The sequence below is a fragment of the Glycine max genome, chromosome 2 (genome assembly GCF_000004515.6).
Source record: "Glycine max cultivar Williams 82 chromosome 2, Glycine_max_v4.0, whole genome shotgun sequence".
NCBI lineage: Eukaryota > Viridiplantae > Streptophyta > Magnoliopsida > Fabales > Fabaceae > Glycine > Glycine max.
In genome coordinates, this window is record NC_016089.4 from 48,509,517 (window position 1) to 48,525,850 (window position 16,334).

General features: G+C 34.9%; 2 protein-coding genes across 8 annotated transcripts; both read right to left on the minus strand.

Annotated features, from left to right (window-relative positions):
- Nucleotides 1-1,860: 1,860 nt before the first annotated feature.
- On the minus strand, nt 1,861-6,756 carry LOC100778444 (probable receptor-like protein kinase At2g42960). Of its 7 annotated transcripts, none has more exons than XM_041009464.1 (9): nt 6,735-6,756; nt 6,135-6,280; nt 4,886-5,677; nt 4,654-4,758; nt 4,322-4,444; nt 3,444-3,614; nt 3,228-3,357; nt 2,910-3,119; nt 1,861-2,372 (listed from the first exon to the last, which is right to left on the minus strand). In XM_041009464.1, the coding sequence occupies exons 3-9, from the start codon at nt 5,578-5,580 to the stop codon at nt 2,253-2,255; spliced, it is 1,554 nt and encodes a 517-aa protein (XP_040865398.1). In that variant the 5' UTR covers nt 5,581-5,677; nt 6,135-6,280; nt 6,735-6,756; the 3' UTR covers nt 1,861-2,252. The 7 variants fall into 7 exon arrangements, with proteins under 7 accessions (XP_040865398.1, XP_006575654.1, XP_003519546.2 ...); XM_006575591.4 differs by lacking the exon at nt 6,735-6,756 and adding an exon at nt 5,995-6,023 and having other exon boundaries at nt 4,886-5,850; nt 6,135-6,671; XM_003519498.5 differs by lacking the exon at nt 6,735-6,756 and having other exon boundaries at nt 6,135-6,672.
- A 4,952-nt stretch (nt 6,757-11,708) lies between these two features.
- On the minus strand, nt 11,709-15,821 carry LOC100778982 (cellulose synthase-like protein D4). Its single transcript, XM_003519499.3, has 5 exons — nt 15,370-15,821; nt 14,858-15,247; nt 13,946-14,750; nt 12,864-13,627; nt 11,709-12,672 (listed from the first exon to the last, which is right to left on the minus strand). Exons 1-5 carry the CDS (start codon nt 15,819-15,821, stop codon nt 11,709-11,711), a joined length of 3,375 nt encoding a protein of 1,124 aa, XP_003519547.1.
- Nucleotides 15,822-16,334: the final 513 nt, after the last annotated feature.

Below are 16,334 nucleotides of genomic sequence, written 5' to 3' on the forward strand. Positions count from 1 at the left end.
TAAAGCCCAACAATTTGGAGAGGGGAGAGAAGCAGCAGTAGTATTGATAAGGAATCAAATTGTTGAGAAAATAATACAACTAAGTCAAAATACTGCATAACACACACACACACACACACACACATATATATATATATATATATATATATATATATATATATATATATATATATATATATCCACACACTATTTAACTTCTTTATAACAGCCCTAACACCACACAAGTTTTAAAAATTTCAATGTGCAAGGCTGTGTTTGGAAAGCTGTTACACACTTACACTGCTGTCCAACAGATCTTTTACACATTAGGAATAGGACTTTGGATTGGCATTATGTTGAACTTAACAGATATAAAAACGGGCCAAATCTTTAAAAACAAAATAAATCTGTCAGAGTGTGTTTGGATGATGACTTTTAATTAGGTAATTTATTTTAATCATGTAATTGAAATATTTTAAGATAAAATTACACGTTTGGATAAATCATTTAAAAGAGAAATTGAATTCAGTCATTTTAATAAGGAATTTTATTCAATAGAAAGAACGAAAGAATTGAAATTCTTTGAAAAAATGAGAGAATTTCAATTTCTTAGCAACTCCTCTCTATAGACGGGTCTCCTTCATCACTCTCCACCTGCACCTCACTTGCTTTCACTCATTCCTCTCCACCCACACGCTTTCCCCTGTGACCCTAATCGACTTCAACGACTTCAAATCAAACACGACATCGATATCCGACATCAAATTCGTCAAGGCGTCATGCAAATCCAGAATCTTGAACAACTTCTCCGACGACCAACAGCTTATGCTAATTGCCTCAGTGAAGTTGAAGAGCTGAATCGCGGAACCTTTCACCATCTCCATGAAGCAAGCCTCGTCGATGGAAGTTCTGACGCTGTCGAAGATTTGCTCGCAGAGCTTCTTCTCACTCGCAAAGAGAGTTCTGACGCAGACCTTGGCAGCTTTTATCCCGCGTCTGCTTTTGTTCTCGAGCTGCTCCCACTCAAGGCGCTAAACGTCTATGATGCTGAGCTTTTCAATGTGGAGCTTGTGGAAGCTCACGTCCACGGAGGATTTTCGCACGCTGACATAGACCTGGATGCACTCGCAGAAGTAGCCGAAGGAGAACATGCACTCATCGATGCAACGGAGGTCGTAGATGGCATCGGAGGGGATCAAATCAATATCGCGGATGCTACTAGTGGAACAGTAACTGTTGTTGTTAACAAAGTTGACAGAAATAATATAAGAATTAAAAATATAAGAAATCTAAATTGGTTTATCTAAACAAAAAATTTGAAATTCAAGGAATTTAAATTAGTTTATCCAAACAAAAAATTTTAAAAATCCAAGAATTTTAATTGATGTATTTAATTTTCCTGAATTTTCAACTCTCTAGACTTTTAAAATACTCCATCCAAACAGACAGCCAAGTTATTTCATATACATATTTATATTCTTTTAATAAGTCACAAGAAATTATTTTTTAAAATGTTCAGAAACAAGTTTCTTTTTTGAAAAAAAAAAACCATTCTTACATATCAGTTCTACAGTCACCAGTTTGCTAAAAATCATTAGGGTTCAATATGTTAAGTACCTTTGACTCGATTAATAAAACACTAAAATATGTCTCTAAATAAGGAAAATATTTTGTTAGAATGAACAGGATATATTGGAATTATTCATATACAATATCATAATTATTGACTATAATGGTGAACTTATATAAAAACTGATTCTTTAAGTCTAAGAATCTCATAAGGAACTTCCATTCAAGATGCTTGAAAAATATATTATCACTAGCTTAAATGGTTTTCGAAGCTTAAAACATGGATAAACTAAAAGCAAAATGACAAGGAAATTAGCCAAACATTCGTTTTTAATTACTATCGCCACTCTCCAGCAGCATGTTAGGATAAATAGTCAAGGAAGTAAAGAAAGAAAATCAACAATCATGTAAGATAGACCCCACAGACATCTGTACAGCACCCATACTGATTCTAATCCCCTTTGCAAGGCTAGCTCTAGCTAGTGTATCATATCTTCAATGGCAACCATTCAATTAAAAACAAAAACAGAACAAAACAAAACCATCATTATCCAAACGGGCTCACTCTGATCTGATTCTATCCTCAGATGCAACAAAATTTTCTGAAGGTCACAAAGTTGGAGATATATGAATATGGTATAGATAAGTTACTATAATAACGTGTACAGCGGGAATTGTCAGGCTAAGTCATGGGGTTGTCAATTCTATCCTTCTTCAACGTGGCTTTCAGAAATTACCATCTTTTCAGCATCAGATGGACCAGAAATATCCTTCACGGTTTCAATTTCCATGCTGGCAGTGCCACTCTTTCTTTTCCTTCTATCCTGAAAGTCATTATATCAATCAGTTGTCTAGCTTACCTACGTTTTAGTGATTTGCTGTCAACAGATATACTTCAATATTATGTATTCACGAAGCACCAAAAAACATGCATTCAAAAGAGGACCATGCTCTTTATAAGATAATGCATCAGAATGCTAAGTATGTAGAAACAGTATACTCCCACCAATATGTTATGATGAAGTAAACGCATGCCATCTTAGAGTGATCATTAATGTGACATTTATGACACATTATGAGGATTAAAACCAACAATTATTTTTTTAAAGATAAAAACCAAAATTTTCCATATTTGTAGGAAACACGGACATATTTTTCCCCCAATTTTTTTCCTGAGAGTTCATCCAATATTTTGTTCTTTCTAGTTGGTGGTAGGTTAGCCAACACATGTATGAAGGAGAATAATGATAAGAATGCAAACAAGGTCAAAAAGTTGCAAAAATTTGATAAAAGACTCAAGAGTCAACTCATTAACTAAACACTAGAACTTAAATGTGAGAAAACAAGATATTGAAGGGAACCTCTCGAAATGGATATTCGTCAGCTTCAAGCATCCTCACAACTTGACTCATTTTAGGCCTCTTGTCAGCGTCAGGATCAATACACCTGAGTGCAACCAAAAGAGTGCGCTTCAAAGCACGCAGCGGTGGTTTAACTTCAAGGCTTGAGTCCACTACTTCTTCGGCCCTCCTTGTCCCCACCATTGTTTTGAGCCATTCAACTAGATTAACCTGTCATAATGAAGATTATCTCATCAGCTATTTGAAACACAGTGATGACTTCCAGTGGAAAGTATGGTTAGAACTGGCAAGCTGGCAGAGTTCATAAGAATTAGGCACCTCATTAGCAGGGCGCGCATAGTCTACAGGATCCCTTCCAGTAACTGCTTCCAGTAAGAGGACACCAAAGCTGTAAATGTCACTCTTCTCATTTAACAAACCACTGTTAGCATATTCTGGTGCCACGTAACTGAAATCCACAACAGAAGTGAGTTCCTAAGTGCATAAATCCTTTAAGTAAAAAATAAGGAAAGAGATAATAAATTTTCTGTATACCCAAACGTTCCCATTACTCTAGTGGTTATGTGACTTTCGCCTGAATCCAAAAGTTTGGCCAGACCAAAATCAGAAACCTTTGCATTGAATTCATCGTCAATCAATATGTTGCTAGACTTTATATCCCGGTGAATAACTTTTGGTTCTATTGCTTCATGTAAATAAGCAAGCCTGCCACCAGTCACAGTACATTAGGGGGGTTAATTAGCAGAACAAGTTCCATCGTTGAATCTTCCATAAAAATAAATTTGTAACTAATTAAGTAAAATATTTAAACTACAATAGGTCACTTGTCCATTATGTTTGAACTAATGGAAGGAATGGAGTGGAGTGAAATGAAATGGAATCCATTCCATTCCATCCAAAAATGCTCCTTTTCTTCCCCCCAATTTGGGGGTACTGGGTCGGGGTGGAACCAGATTTTCTAATTCAATTCCATTCCATCATAAAATATCAAAACAATGCAACGGTAAATTTATTTCATTCCATCACATTCTTTTTTTTTTTGAAAAGGCATTCCATCACATTCTACCCATTGTTAGTTATCCATATCCAAATATAGCCTAAGATAGTCAGTGGTCCGATGGGCAGATATTGTTGTTTAGACTAAAAACCTAATGGGCTTAAATAAACTATATGAAAATATAAAGTCTATAACATAATATTAACAAGAAACATAAATAAACAGTCAATAACATTTATGATATATTTTGACATGCAAAAAATACTAATAGTAATAACATTAATTAAAGGAACACAACATTGTTACAATCAAAACTCAGAGATGAGAGATTCATGATAATTATACTGAGTGATTTGGCACCAGACTATACAAATGATTACCATGGTATATATTTTAAGTTGCACCCTGAACTTACGCTTTGGCAGTGCCAAGTATAACTTTCATGCGGGCCTCCCAGGTAAGCGTCCCATATTGGTGCATGTTTCCATGTAACCATTGTTCTAAGTTACCATTGTTCACATATTCATACACAAGCAGCCTGAATATCAATCGGGAAGCACATTCATTATGACAGAATACATATATAGAGACATAACATAGAGAAAAGCTTATGTTCAATTTTGGACAAAGTAGAATATGACAATCATAAACCCAAAGCTGGCACTATTATTGAGAATGAATTTGTGAAATATAATACAAAATTGTTAGTGGATACTTTTCTGTAAGAAACCAGAGAAATTTTTTTACCTATGAACTCCTTCTACACAATATCCAAGAAGGCGTACAAGATGCTTATGTCTAACATGGCCGATAGCCTCCACTTCAACCCTGAATTCTTTCTCAGCTTGTCCCCTTGGAATTCAATGTAGAACTCAATTACATAACAAGATTAAAAGAAGTTGTTGTTTATGTGTCATGCCAAAAAGTGCCACAAAAAAAACCCTTAAAGGGTATATCAATGATAAATAAATATCCTTACAAGTTGTTAAGAAGCTTCTTCACTGCCACCTCAGTCCCATTAATCAGTCTGCCCCTGTAAACAATGCCATATCCACCTTCACCAATGATGTTTTCGCTTGAGAAACGATTGGTTGCCATTTCCAGATCTCTAAGTGTAAACCAGTGGCCCCACCCAAGATGAGAAAATTCTGGTAAGCCAACTAAAGGAGAGGCAGTGGCCAGCCCTCCATGTGACAATGTAGATTGCTTCTTAACATTCCCAGAGCTTCCTTCTTCGGCCGACATTGAACTAAATCCTCTCTCATGATGATAAATTGAGCTGCACTGACTGATATTATCAGGATCACCAGATTTGCTCTTCCCTAAATGAACTGATACATTATCTGAATTCTTATCACTTGCCTTGTCATGAACAGGAATAACCACATTTTCTGGTTGAACATGAGAACTCTGCACCCCAACCTTGTCAACATCTATATCTTTTGAGACATTTGGTATTTGGGATACAGAATACTTGTCCAGAGATCTCCTACACTTTCTCCGAAACATCGCCCATATCGATAATATACACAGAATTAGCACAATAAATGCACCGACACCTATCCCAATCAAAACCCATCGTTTCAAACCCAAAAATGATGTCTTCTTTGACAATTCCATATTCAAAGAACTGTTGGATGACATAATTGGTTGCAACAAGTCAATCAATATCATCCCCACAAGTTCTTCAGCTGGTAGAGCCAAGACATTTCCACCCAAGTACAGGATTCAAGTTAAGTACTCCCCTTACTCAAGACTTCGAAACACACATCTGAACATTCTAATTTACAGCCAACATTTCAGTTCTTGCAACAATGCCATAAACAATAACCAAAGCCAGATTTCAACAAATCACTAATTGCATCTTAATCATGATTTAAGATAATCTCAGACTACAAAGTTTCCTGTAAGCTAAATTTGAAGATCAAAGGCTCCCATATCAGGCTTTATTGGCAAATGGCAATGGCATACAATAAAACAGAATCCAATTAATACAAGAAGCAGCATACATAATCAGCAGTTTCAAAACCAACACAATAGAAAAGGCATGATGAATGAATTCACAGTTTATCGGGAAAGTAAAATAACCTGATGAATGTTGATAAGCGCCATAATTTCTAATGAAAAGAAAAGGAAACCAGGAAAGCATCACTTATGATCCAAGCAAACAAAAGAGAAAGTGAAATGCATATTATCCAAAAAGTGGTAGAGAAAGACAAAGCATTTACCTTTGTGGTGATCCAAGGTAGCTAGACTCCTGAATCCTCTACCCAAAGAAGCAACAGGTTTCACACCTCATTTTGAACCGACAACTCAATGTGCAAAGAATACCTGAGGATGAGCAACACACATACCCTACAGCAAAATCCAGATGCTGCAAAAGATGTAGTGGCACAACAGTAGGTAATAAGTGGGCCACACTTAAAACAAAAAATGAAAATACATTTTAAAAAAATGCAAGGGAATGCCAGACAAAAATCTTATTTTGATGGGAAAAATAAAGAGGCAGAGAGAGAATGGTTGTATTTTACTAATTTTAGAGAAGAGGAAGAGTAAATGCGGTAAAAATGGTTGGTGGGTATTGTGTTGTGTTGTGTCTGAGAGCAGGACCAGAACAAGCTGGAAAGGAAGCTTGGTTTGCAATGAAGGAAAGCGGAGACAGAGAGAGAGAAGAAACAGTAAAGGGAAAGCAAATGTGAAATGAATAGGTAAGTATGGTGTTTATGGATGGCTGGTAGAAAGAAGATTAAAAAAAGAAGTAAAACTGTAATGAGTAAGGAAGAAAGGTAAAGTAAAGTGAAGAGAGAGAGTAAGGAGAGAGGGTCAACCTCAATCCAACAGAGGAGCTAAGCACCAAATCTAGGCTTCCTCTGATGTCCTCACTAAACTGTCCTATTTGTGTGAAAGGGAAAAATCCTGTGCAAATCTTGAAACTTGGCACCATGCTATTATGCTTCCCCTCACATGCCATTTCAATTTGCTTTGGGTTTTGGTTTTTGGACATAGCCCAAAATTAACTATGTTTTGAACGGATCATAGAAAACCAAGATGGAAAGAAAATCTTAAAATTATAATAATAATAAAAAAAGATAATCTTAAAATTTAATTTGTAAATTAAATAAAAATATATCATTATTTAAAGAAAATTTTATTCTTAATGTTGAATAAATTATTGTATATATCACATCTCAAAGATAATTTATTTATTTTTCCTAGTATAGCTTGATATGTTCAATCCTAGACTAATTATTTCATATTATTGAGAGAGAGGAAAAAAATAACATTTGAATATGTAATAAGAAAAAACATTTTTAAAAATTATGGGAAAAGCCAACAAATATAAACAGTGAAGTAATAAAATTACGTTTTTTCTTAACCAACTCAAACTTAGCCAAGTAAGGTTAAGAAAATAATTATCTTCCACTTTTTTTCCCATTACAACTCAAATTTATGACTTTATTTAAGGGGGAAAAAAAACTTTTTTGTTATGTACAGTTGTAAGCCAACCAATAGCATATATAATTTGTTATTATTATAAGAAATTAATTCCTTACCAGCAATGGCTAAACTTCTTTTTCAGATTAGATTAAATGTGTCGAAGTAGGAAGCTTTTAGTTGCCAGCTTATTGAAAATACATACATTAGGCGAAATATAACTTGCAGAAAGGTATGTTTTTTTGCCCCTCTTAATAGATGATGTCATGCCTTGATGTTTAACTATGCCCCGTATGATATAAAATTCCGGTGACTATAGTGAGAGAAATAATTTTGTCAATACGTTTTGACTAAGTTTGATCTTCAGACCTCTCCTGAGAAAAAATCGCAAGCTTGAGTAAAAAATTTTGCATTTTCTGAGTATCATTATGGGTTTAGAGGGCCACAAAAAGCCACCAATGAAGGAAGAAATAGATACTTTGATTCGAAGCATATTTTTTTATTGAAGATAATCCGGACAAAACCTTTGCACTTTTCCTCACCTTTTTAAATTAATTACTATTAGAATTACTATTTTTTATTATCTAATATTATACGAGATTACGAGCTTATAATTACTATTGGCTCAAACTATTGTCAAGTTATTTTTTTAATCCACATTTGATATTATCTTATATATATGGTTCAACTCTTAAAAAAAAAATTGTGTGTACTCAACTCTTGCATATAGAGATTTAGTATTTCACAGGGAACAAAATTTCTATATTAATATAAAAATATATAACAAAAATAAAATATCCAAATGTATAAAGTAGCAATTTAATCAAATATTATCATTTCACAAAGATGAAAGTAATTTTACCCTGTGATAGCGGAAATGATGAGGTTTTATAATTAACAAATGAGAATTGAAAATATCTGTTATTCAATTATTTTAATAGTGTGGGCCAAAGATTGAATATGTCAATAGATATATATTTGTTATAATTTGAATTCTAACAATACTATTATTTTTTTTAAAGCAACAATAGTAATTATTAGAGATTAAATTGTGAGTAAATCTTTGTGAATTTTTTCATACAGCGTGCATAGATAGTTCTTAGTCGGATCAAAAGAGTAAATTAGTTGAAGTGATTCCTTAAATTTGAGTATTTTTTGTCCTTCATATTAAAAATTATTTTATTTAATTCTCCAATTTTACAAAATGTTGTTTTGATCCCTTGTAGCTAACGGTGTTAAACTCGTTGTTTTGACATCCACATCAATAATACACGTGAAATTAATTAAATAACAATTTTTAATAAAAAAAATAGTTTAAGTATTCTTTTATCTCTTAAAATTGCGTCCCCAAATTTAAAAAATTACATATATACATCACATTATTACATTAGGATTATTAGAATTAGGAAGTAAATTGTGACCATTCAAAAATTCAGTTAACTAAGTATGAAAGTCTCGTCACATAAATTCCCATCTTTCTCAAGCACACATGATTTATTCATATTTTAAAGAAATTATATGTAACTTCTTCGAGCTCCAACAAAAAAAAACATTTTGTAACAAAGAAAAACACGATCTAGCTACACTTTGACCACATTCAATATATATATATATATATATATATATATATATATATATATATATATATATATATATATATATAATTTGCATCAATCCAATTTCCATTTTGACTGCGGAGGTAAATAAATTTGGGGAAAAGATTTGTGTGGAGAACACCAATCTTCTAGTTAACACCAAGAGAGAAAAAGAGAAAGATGAAATATAAATGTGACTATAATAAGTAATATGATCTTATAAGAAAAAAGAGATTATGGTCTTGTGAACCCTTAGACACCACTCCCTTCATGATTATGGTCTTGTGAGTTTCAGAAATCATCTTCTCATAATCAGTGTCCCCTGTTTCTCCAAGGATGACGTACATGTTTGCAACGTTCAATCTCCAACGTACAAAGAGATACCTATATATAAGCAAATAATAAACATTCAGTATTTGTAAATATAATACTGTAATTACATTTAACTTAATATTATAATATATATATATATATATAGCAATATATACTTTGTATCCTAATTTTTTTTTAAAAACATCGTATTTACATATATGATATCCATTTCTTGTACTCATATCACATATACAACATAATAAGGCAATTAAAGGCAGGTCAATTATTAAGTTAGGTAATATGAATTGAGTGTGGGATCAAGTTTCCACAATTCTTTTTCACTCTCTTATTTCCTCCCTCTCATAGGTGCTAGTATCAACTTCTCCTTGAAAGAAAAAAAAAACACATAAATCTACAGGTCCTCAGCACTCGCTAGCAACATTTTTGTTATATAATTCACTATCTATCTTTTTCATTGCTCCATGCTATTGCTAACATGCAATAACGTTAATTTATCCAACTCCACTTGCTTCCTGCAAGATAAAGTATAGTACTTGATTATATTCAGATTTTTACTCTCTAGTTTTCATTTGACATGCAAATGGCAATTAACGCACTATGCCTATTTTCCTCTCATATCAACTTAACGGATAGATCTGATGAAATATTTAGTTTTAGAAATAAATTTAAATTCATTATATGTCTAATAATATGTTATACGCTTTGTTAAAATTGGCATCTTATGTATTTTCAAACTTATTAAATAAATGTGATGACACATTATATAACATAAAATTCATACCTTTGAACCCGTTTGATTTTATATATTTAAAAACTTGCCCAAAATGGTTAAAAAATTGTTGTGAGGCACTCACCCAAAGCCTATGATGTCTGAACAAAATGGTTAAAAATCAAGGGACAATGTCGCCCATGTGTTTGATGCGAAAGTTTGTGGCAAGTGAGCCATCATCCCTCAAAGTGGTAATCGCCATCAACCAAATTAACTTTATCTCTTCTCTTAACACATTTTCCCTTCATTGTTTTCGAGCCTTTTACAAAATATATATGCATGACTTTCCGAAATATCTAGTAATGCATTAAATTGATTGCACCAAATTTTAGTTTCGATACGATTGATTTCATTGACACGTCCTCTCCTTTAGCAATCAGACAAGAAGGGTACGTAGCTATTTGGGTGAGACTTGGCAAAAGCAGACAAACTAGTGTTTGTGGCACTTCGTCACACTTATCCTTTTGTTTTAGACTGATTCACTGAATTCGATTCCAATTAATATATCAAAAAGAAAAATGTTGCTTGTTGTCTTGCTTCTTCTTAGTTATCTTTGATAAACTTTAGGAACCATTCACGAGTAGTTTAAAGATATTAATTAAGAATTAATGCATAAATATATTAGTAATAACATTAAATTTTACGTATTACTTTTAGTAACAATTTTTCACTTTTATTTTTTTTAATTAGTGTTCTAATTAATATTCTCCCACACGTAACAACGAAAAATATGTGATAAATTTTGTATTCGTAAAATTTAAAAAAGACAAAAAATAAAAAATAAAAAATGAAAGGGTTCTCCGAGATGGCTCAATCTAGATACTTGAGATTTTATGGGCTAAAAGATTGAAAATTTAAACCATCTTGAGACTTGCTAAATCGTTTTCTTTTTTTTGAAAGTGACTTTGTAAATAGTTAAAATGTCCATACATAAAAATAATTAATATTGTTTATTTCCGCTATTTTCTTTTCCTTCTTTTTGCTTGTCATTGTGTTGCTAAATCCTGTAAACACAAAAATCAGATAGCACATTAGGGAAGCAGCCCGCAATTTGTTTACTTTACTGTTTAGTTGTTTAAGCAAAGAAATAACCAAAGAAATTGATTACTTTACTGATGTTTAGTTGTTTAAGCAGCCCGCAATTTGTAAGATTAGAGTAAGAAGAATTAACTGTATAATGTTTTAGCAAATCGATTACCCTTTTTTTAAGTACTTGAATTTTGAGGAATTATGAGTAGTACCTGTAAAAGGCTTGCCAAACCCTTTTCTTGTAGCACCACTTTGACCAGTGAGACAATTGTACCAGACTACGTAACAGTCAATTTTCAGATTCATTTGAACTTCATTTTTCCTTTAGTTCACTTTAATTTAAGTTACTAAGATGCTTAACTATTCATCTACTCTAATGAGTAAATCAAACAACATAACCGTTTAATGCTTTAGAGGATGAAAAAAAATGGAATGCTTAAATCTGAATGACAATAAAAACTAATCCAGATGCACATTATGATGAACATCAATCATGTCGTCCTGTATAAACTAATTCATAGTATTATTAATTTGACCTTTTAAAAAAGAACTCTAAAAGTAATTTTTATTTTCCTATTTTATGTACTTAATTAAAAGACATGATTGTTAAGTAGCCATGCATTTAATTGTTATTATTAATTTCATGGAAATTGAAAATCTCCCCCTACACCTTGTCCGTCAGCACCTTGTGGTGGGCTAATGGAAACCCAAAGCAAAGAAAGTGTAATCGCAATGAGACCTGACCACACAAACACAATAGTTGGTGTCTTGCCTCTCCTCCCCATCAAACCTTTGGCAAACGGGTACAAATGAGCAAGCACCCAAAAACTGAAGAATGCACCTCCAATAAACTTGCTCCATTGTGGGTTGGCACTGTAAATAGTCCTTGAAAACGCAACCGCAATGGCAATGATGTTGGTCATAGCAATAACAATCGGCGGAACCATGAGTGAGCTCCACTTTACTATATACAAATCTGCAAACATGTCGTCCTCGTCTTCACCCGCTGATTTCGACGTTAGAGTGAAAGATATCTCAATGCCAGCCATCACCTTCAGGAGTCCTTGCACCACAGCAGCCAAGTGAGCACTGGTTCCAGAAATCAGCCAAAATTGTTCGTTTCTCCACCATTGCTCTAACTCCACACCAGACCACTTCACCTCCAGAATGGCCAGCATCACCAGGCATACGGTGATGATGAGCAAGTAGATTAAGAAGGCGATGCTGAGGGTTTCGACAATGAAGGAACCAGAGAATAGAGAGAGTGCAGGGAGGAAGCAGTACACGACTAGGAAGAGGGAGGTGAAAGGGTAGATTCCAACGTTGAGGTAAGAGAGACGTTGGAGAATCTTGAGGCGCTTGCTGGCGAGGAATGCGTTGTTCTTTGAGAAGAATATTTCGACTGAGCCTGTGGCCCATCTCAGCACCTGGTGCAGTCTATCAGTTAGGTTGATTGGTGCTGATCCGCGAAATGCATCTCGCTTCGTTATGCAATACACCGATCGCCATCCCCGGTTATGCATGCGGTATCCTGTAACCACATCTTCAGTCACAGACCCATAAATCCATCCCACTCTATCTCCCCATTCAGTCTTGTCTTCATACCTATACATATACATAGATAACAAATTTTAAACACACTTTGAGAAAATAAGATATGCACTCATAATGTAAAATACTTTGATTGGTTGATCCACTCAAGTGTGTCGGTGCATTATCATTAGAATCAAACACTTTTGTTACAAAGAAAACTTTCATTCTAGTTTATATAGAGAAAAGATACGTATGTTACGAACCAACAAGAAATGACAGATACGGCTTCAGCTACGGTAGTAGCATCGAGTGGCTCGCGAGGAGCCCTAAGAACACCAAGTGGGCGTCCAAACTTGATGGCGGGGTGATCTGCTAAAGGACGTCCCTGGAACTCAGCGACGGGTATGCTCTCAGCCAACATGGTTGAATTTCCAAAGCGCTTGGGCAGTAAGTTCACGTCAAGATTTGGATCAAACTCGCTAGCATTCATGGCCGGTGTTTCAGACCCTTCAATCTTTTTACCATCTTTATTGTCACTGTCCTTGTCCGCGAAGGGAGGGTCGAATCCGTATAAAGCAAATCGTCGAAACATGCATCCAGTTCCCACGTACATTGGACCTTGAAGACCATCAAGGGCTCGCATGTTTCCATCAAAGAACACAGTGTTGTGATTGGCATAACGATCTGAAGGGTCAATGCCTTCGAATCTTTGTGGGAATTGGATGTAGCATATGTCCTCGCCACCTCTGTCCATCATGAAGCACATGCCTTCTCGTACTGCCTTGCAATTGTAGATGTAATGATCACAATCAAGGTTGAGAATGAATGGGCCATTCGACAAAATTGCAGATGCTCGAACTAATGCATTCATGGCACCGGCTTTCTTGTTGTGATCATAACCTGGTCGTTTCTCCCGAGAAACATATACAAACATTGGCAACCGTGTATCAACCTCGGTGAAGTCTAGAATCTTGTCATCATCGGCACTTCCAAATAACGGATCGGGACTTGGTGGCTTCAACATCACCTATATTCATTAAATGCCAAAAAGTTGGATTAAAATAGTACTATTATATATGAAATTGATGTTAAATTGATTCTTGGATATGTCATCATATCTTTTTTTATTTTAATAGTTACTTAAATTGCTAGCCAAGTAGCAACAAAGGTTGGCCCAGTTTATAAGGAATGAATTTATCACACAAGGACGACATAGGTTTGATTCCCGATCCTGATGTGTTGTATTAAGCCTTGAAGTCTATCTTGATCTGATTTTATGTAAGCCCCCAAGACTGAACTCCTCTAAACTTTTTTAAGTAAAAAAAATGCTAGCTAGGTGTAGTACCTGAAGTATTCCAGCATGATCACCCTTAGCATGTTCACTAGAAGGAGTAGCCCAAGTACCAGGCCAGTGGGTGCCATCAGCCATCCATGTGGACTTTAACACTTTGACAGGCTCAGAAGGGTCAGCCCCACTCTCCTTCATATGCTTCATCATCTTCATTTCCTCTCTCGCATTAAATGCATCAGATCTTCTCCTTATGGAATCTGGTAGGCCATTTATGCGTACCTTGAACTCATCATACTCCCTCTTAACCCTCCTTCTGTCCTTGACAAAATCTGTCCTGCTTTTGTTCTTGGTAGGATCAACTTTTAAGCTAAAATACGATTCTGGATTCCTCGGCTCGATGTTGTGCTTTCGGCAAAAGGGAACCCATAAATCAGCAAAACTTGCAGCCTCAGCCATGGCTTCGAAAGTCAAGAGAGCACCTCCATCATCAGAAATGTAACACGCAAGCTTTTCAACAGGGTAATCAACTGCTAATATGGAAAGAATGGTATTGGCAGTGGTTAGAGGTGGCTCCTTCTCAGGATCAGCAGTGGACACAAAGAGGTCCATACCGGGTAGATCAGATCGCCCTGTGGGATTTGATGGGGATGGACTATCAAATTTTTCGTGAAGGACTGCAAGGTCAGTGGAACGATTCACAGGGCAAAGCTTTGGAACTTGATCTAGAATCCATGAGAAGCCAAACCATATCTCACATGTAATTGACATAATCCACAACCAAACTGCATCTTTATTTGGATTTACCACTCTCCAATGTAAAAAAAAGATCAATACCACAAATCTCACCAAGATAAGTAACCTGCAAATAGATATAGATATAGACATATATTTAGTCATGTAACAATAATTATTATTATCATTATAATTACAAACTATGGGAAGTATATATAACTTGATGAAATTAACCTGTAAGGACTTATGATGCCTGATGGAATTGGTGTTACCCGGCTCAAAGGCTTCCACGGCTTCTCTGGATCCAGCATTCCTGCCTTTAGGGCATCATCACCATACATGTCATCTTGAGGCCAATATGCATTACCAACTCCGTAGGTACCTTGAGTCTCAAACAACCACTTGTTATGATCAAATTCTCCATTTTGATTTCTCTTCATAACTGACATGTTGTTTGGATTGCGTTTGGAACCATTTGGGGCTGGCAATGGCAATGCCCCATTGTTGGAATACTGATCTGTGAGGTCTTCCTCATATTCCCCCACTTTATATGGCTCCTTGCAACCGGGACACATACCAGATTCTTTTTGTGCATCTATAAAGCAATCTCTACAAATCTTGTACCTAAATTTGAATTATTATTATGTAATTTAGTTAGTTCCTCTTAATTTCTCAACAAGGAATCAAATAAAAATAATGTCAAAATTAAGATATGATAATAATAATAATAATCAATTTCCACATACCTACACTCACAGGGAGTGACATCACGTCCCCTCTCATCCCTCATGACCCTGCCATCACAAATTGAACATAGAGAGCCTTTGGAGCCTGCCATTTGAGGATGAGTGACTTCAGAATCAATGACCTTATCCATTAGATGCGCTCTAGTCACGCTGTTGAATCCACCGGTAAATAAAGAATTAGAAACATATTGTTCTTCAGCTTTCATTGCAACAGATGAGTCCATGGGTTGATTGTCTGGGGTAGGAGGAATATGAACAGTGTAGTTCATGTAATCCCCTGATAAGTCTGAAGACACATCAATTTCATCCCTTGAAAGACTCACATATCTCCCACTTGAAGTTCTTCTCGCAAACTTAACACTTGGCCCGCCAGAGCTTTGTGACCCTTGAGATGTTGATCCTCCTGAATTACGTCCAGATTTCTTCGAAGATTGCCTATTAATGGATGACATTGTTTCTAATTGCTACACCTTACACCTACACCTCTAAAATTTAATTACTACTTTTCTAGTAATTAATTAACAAAGTCGATCTACATGTACATTGTATCTGATTGATAAATAGCTTTATGAAGAGAAATTAAATTAAACGAGAAATGTAAATAAAATTACACCAACTTTAATTTACCATGCATGGCAAGATCTATTGGATGTTGAACATGTTATAGCTACAATTAAAGATAAGAATGGAAGTTCAAATTATTCATGGTAAGAGAACAAGAGTGGTTAGAGAGGAGAAGTTTGATTGACAATGAAAGATTTGTCAAGAGCATAGAATGTTGGTAGAGAAGAAGAATGATTTATGGTGCGAGACCAAGTCTATCTTACAATGCTATTTTCAGGAGTCTCACTTCCGAATTCATAGAAGTGTGTCGCTCTCTATCTCTCTCTATACATTTGTAAACTATTTGATTTTATAACTTTTCTATTTAGGTTCAATCTTCAACTCTTTCTATTGTTAGACTT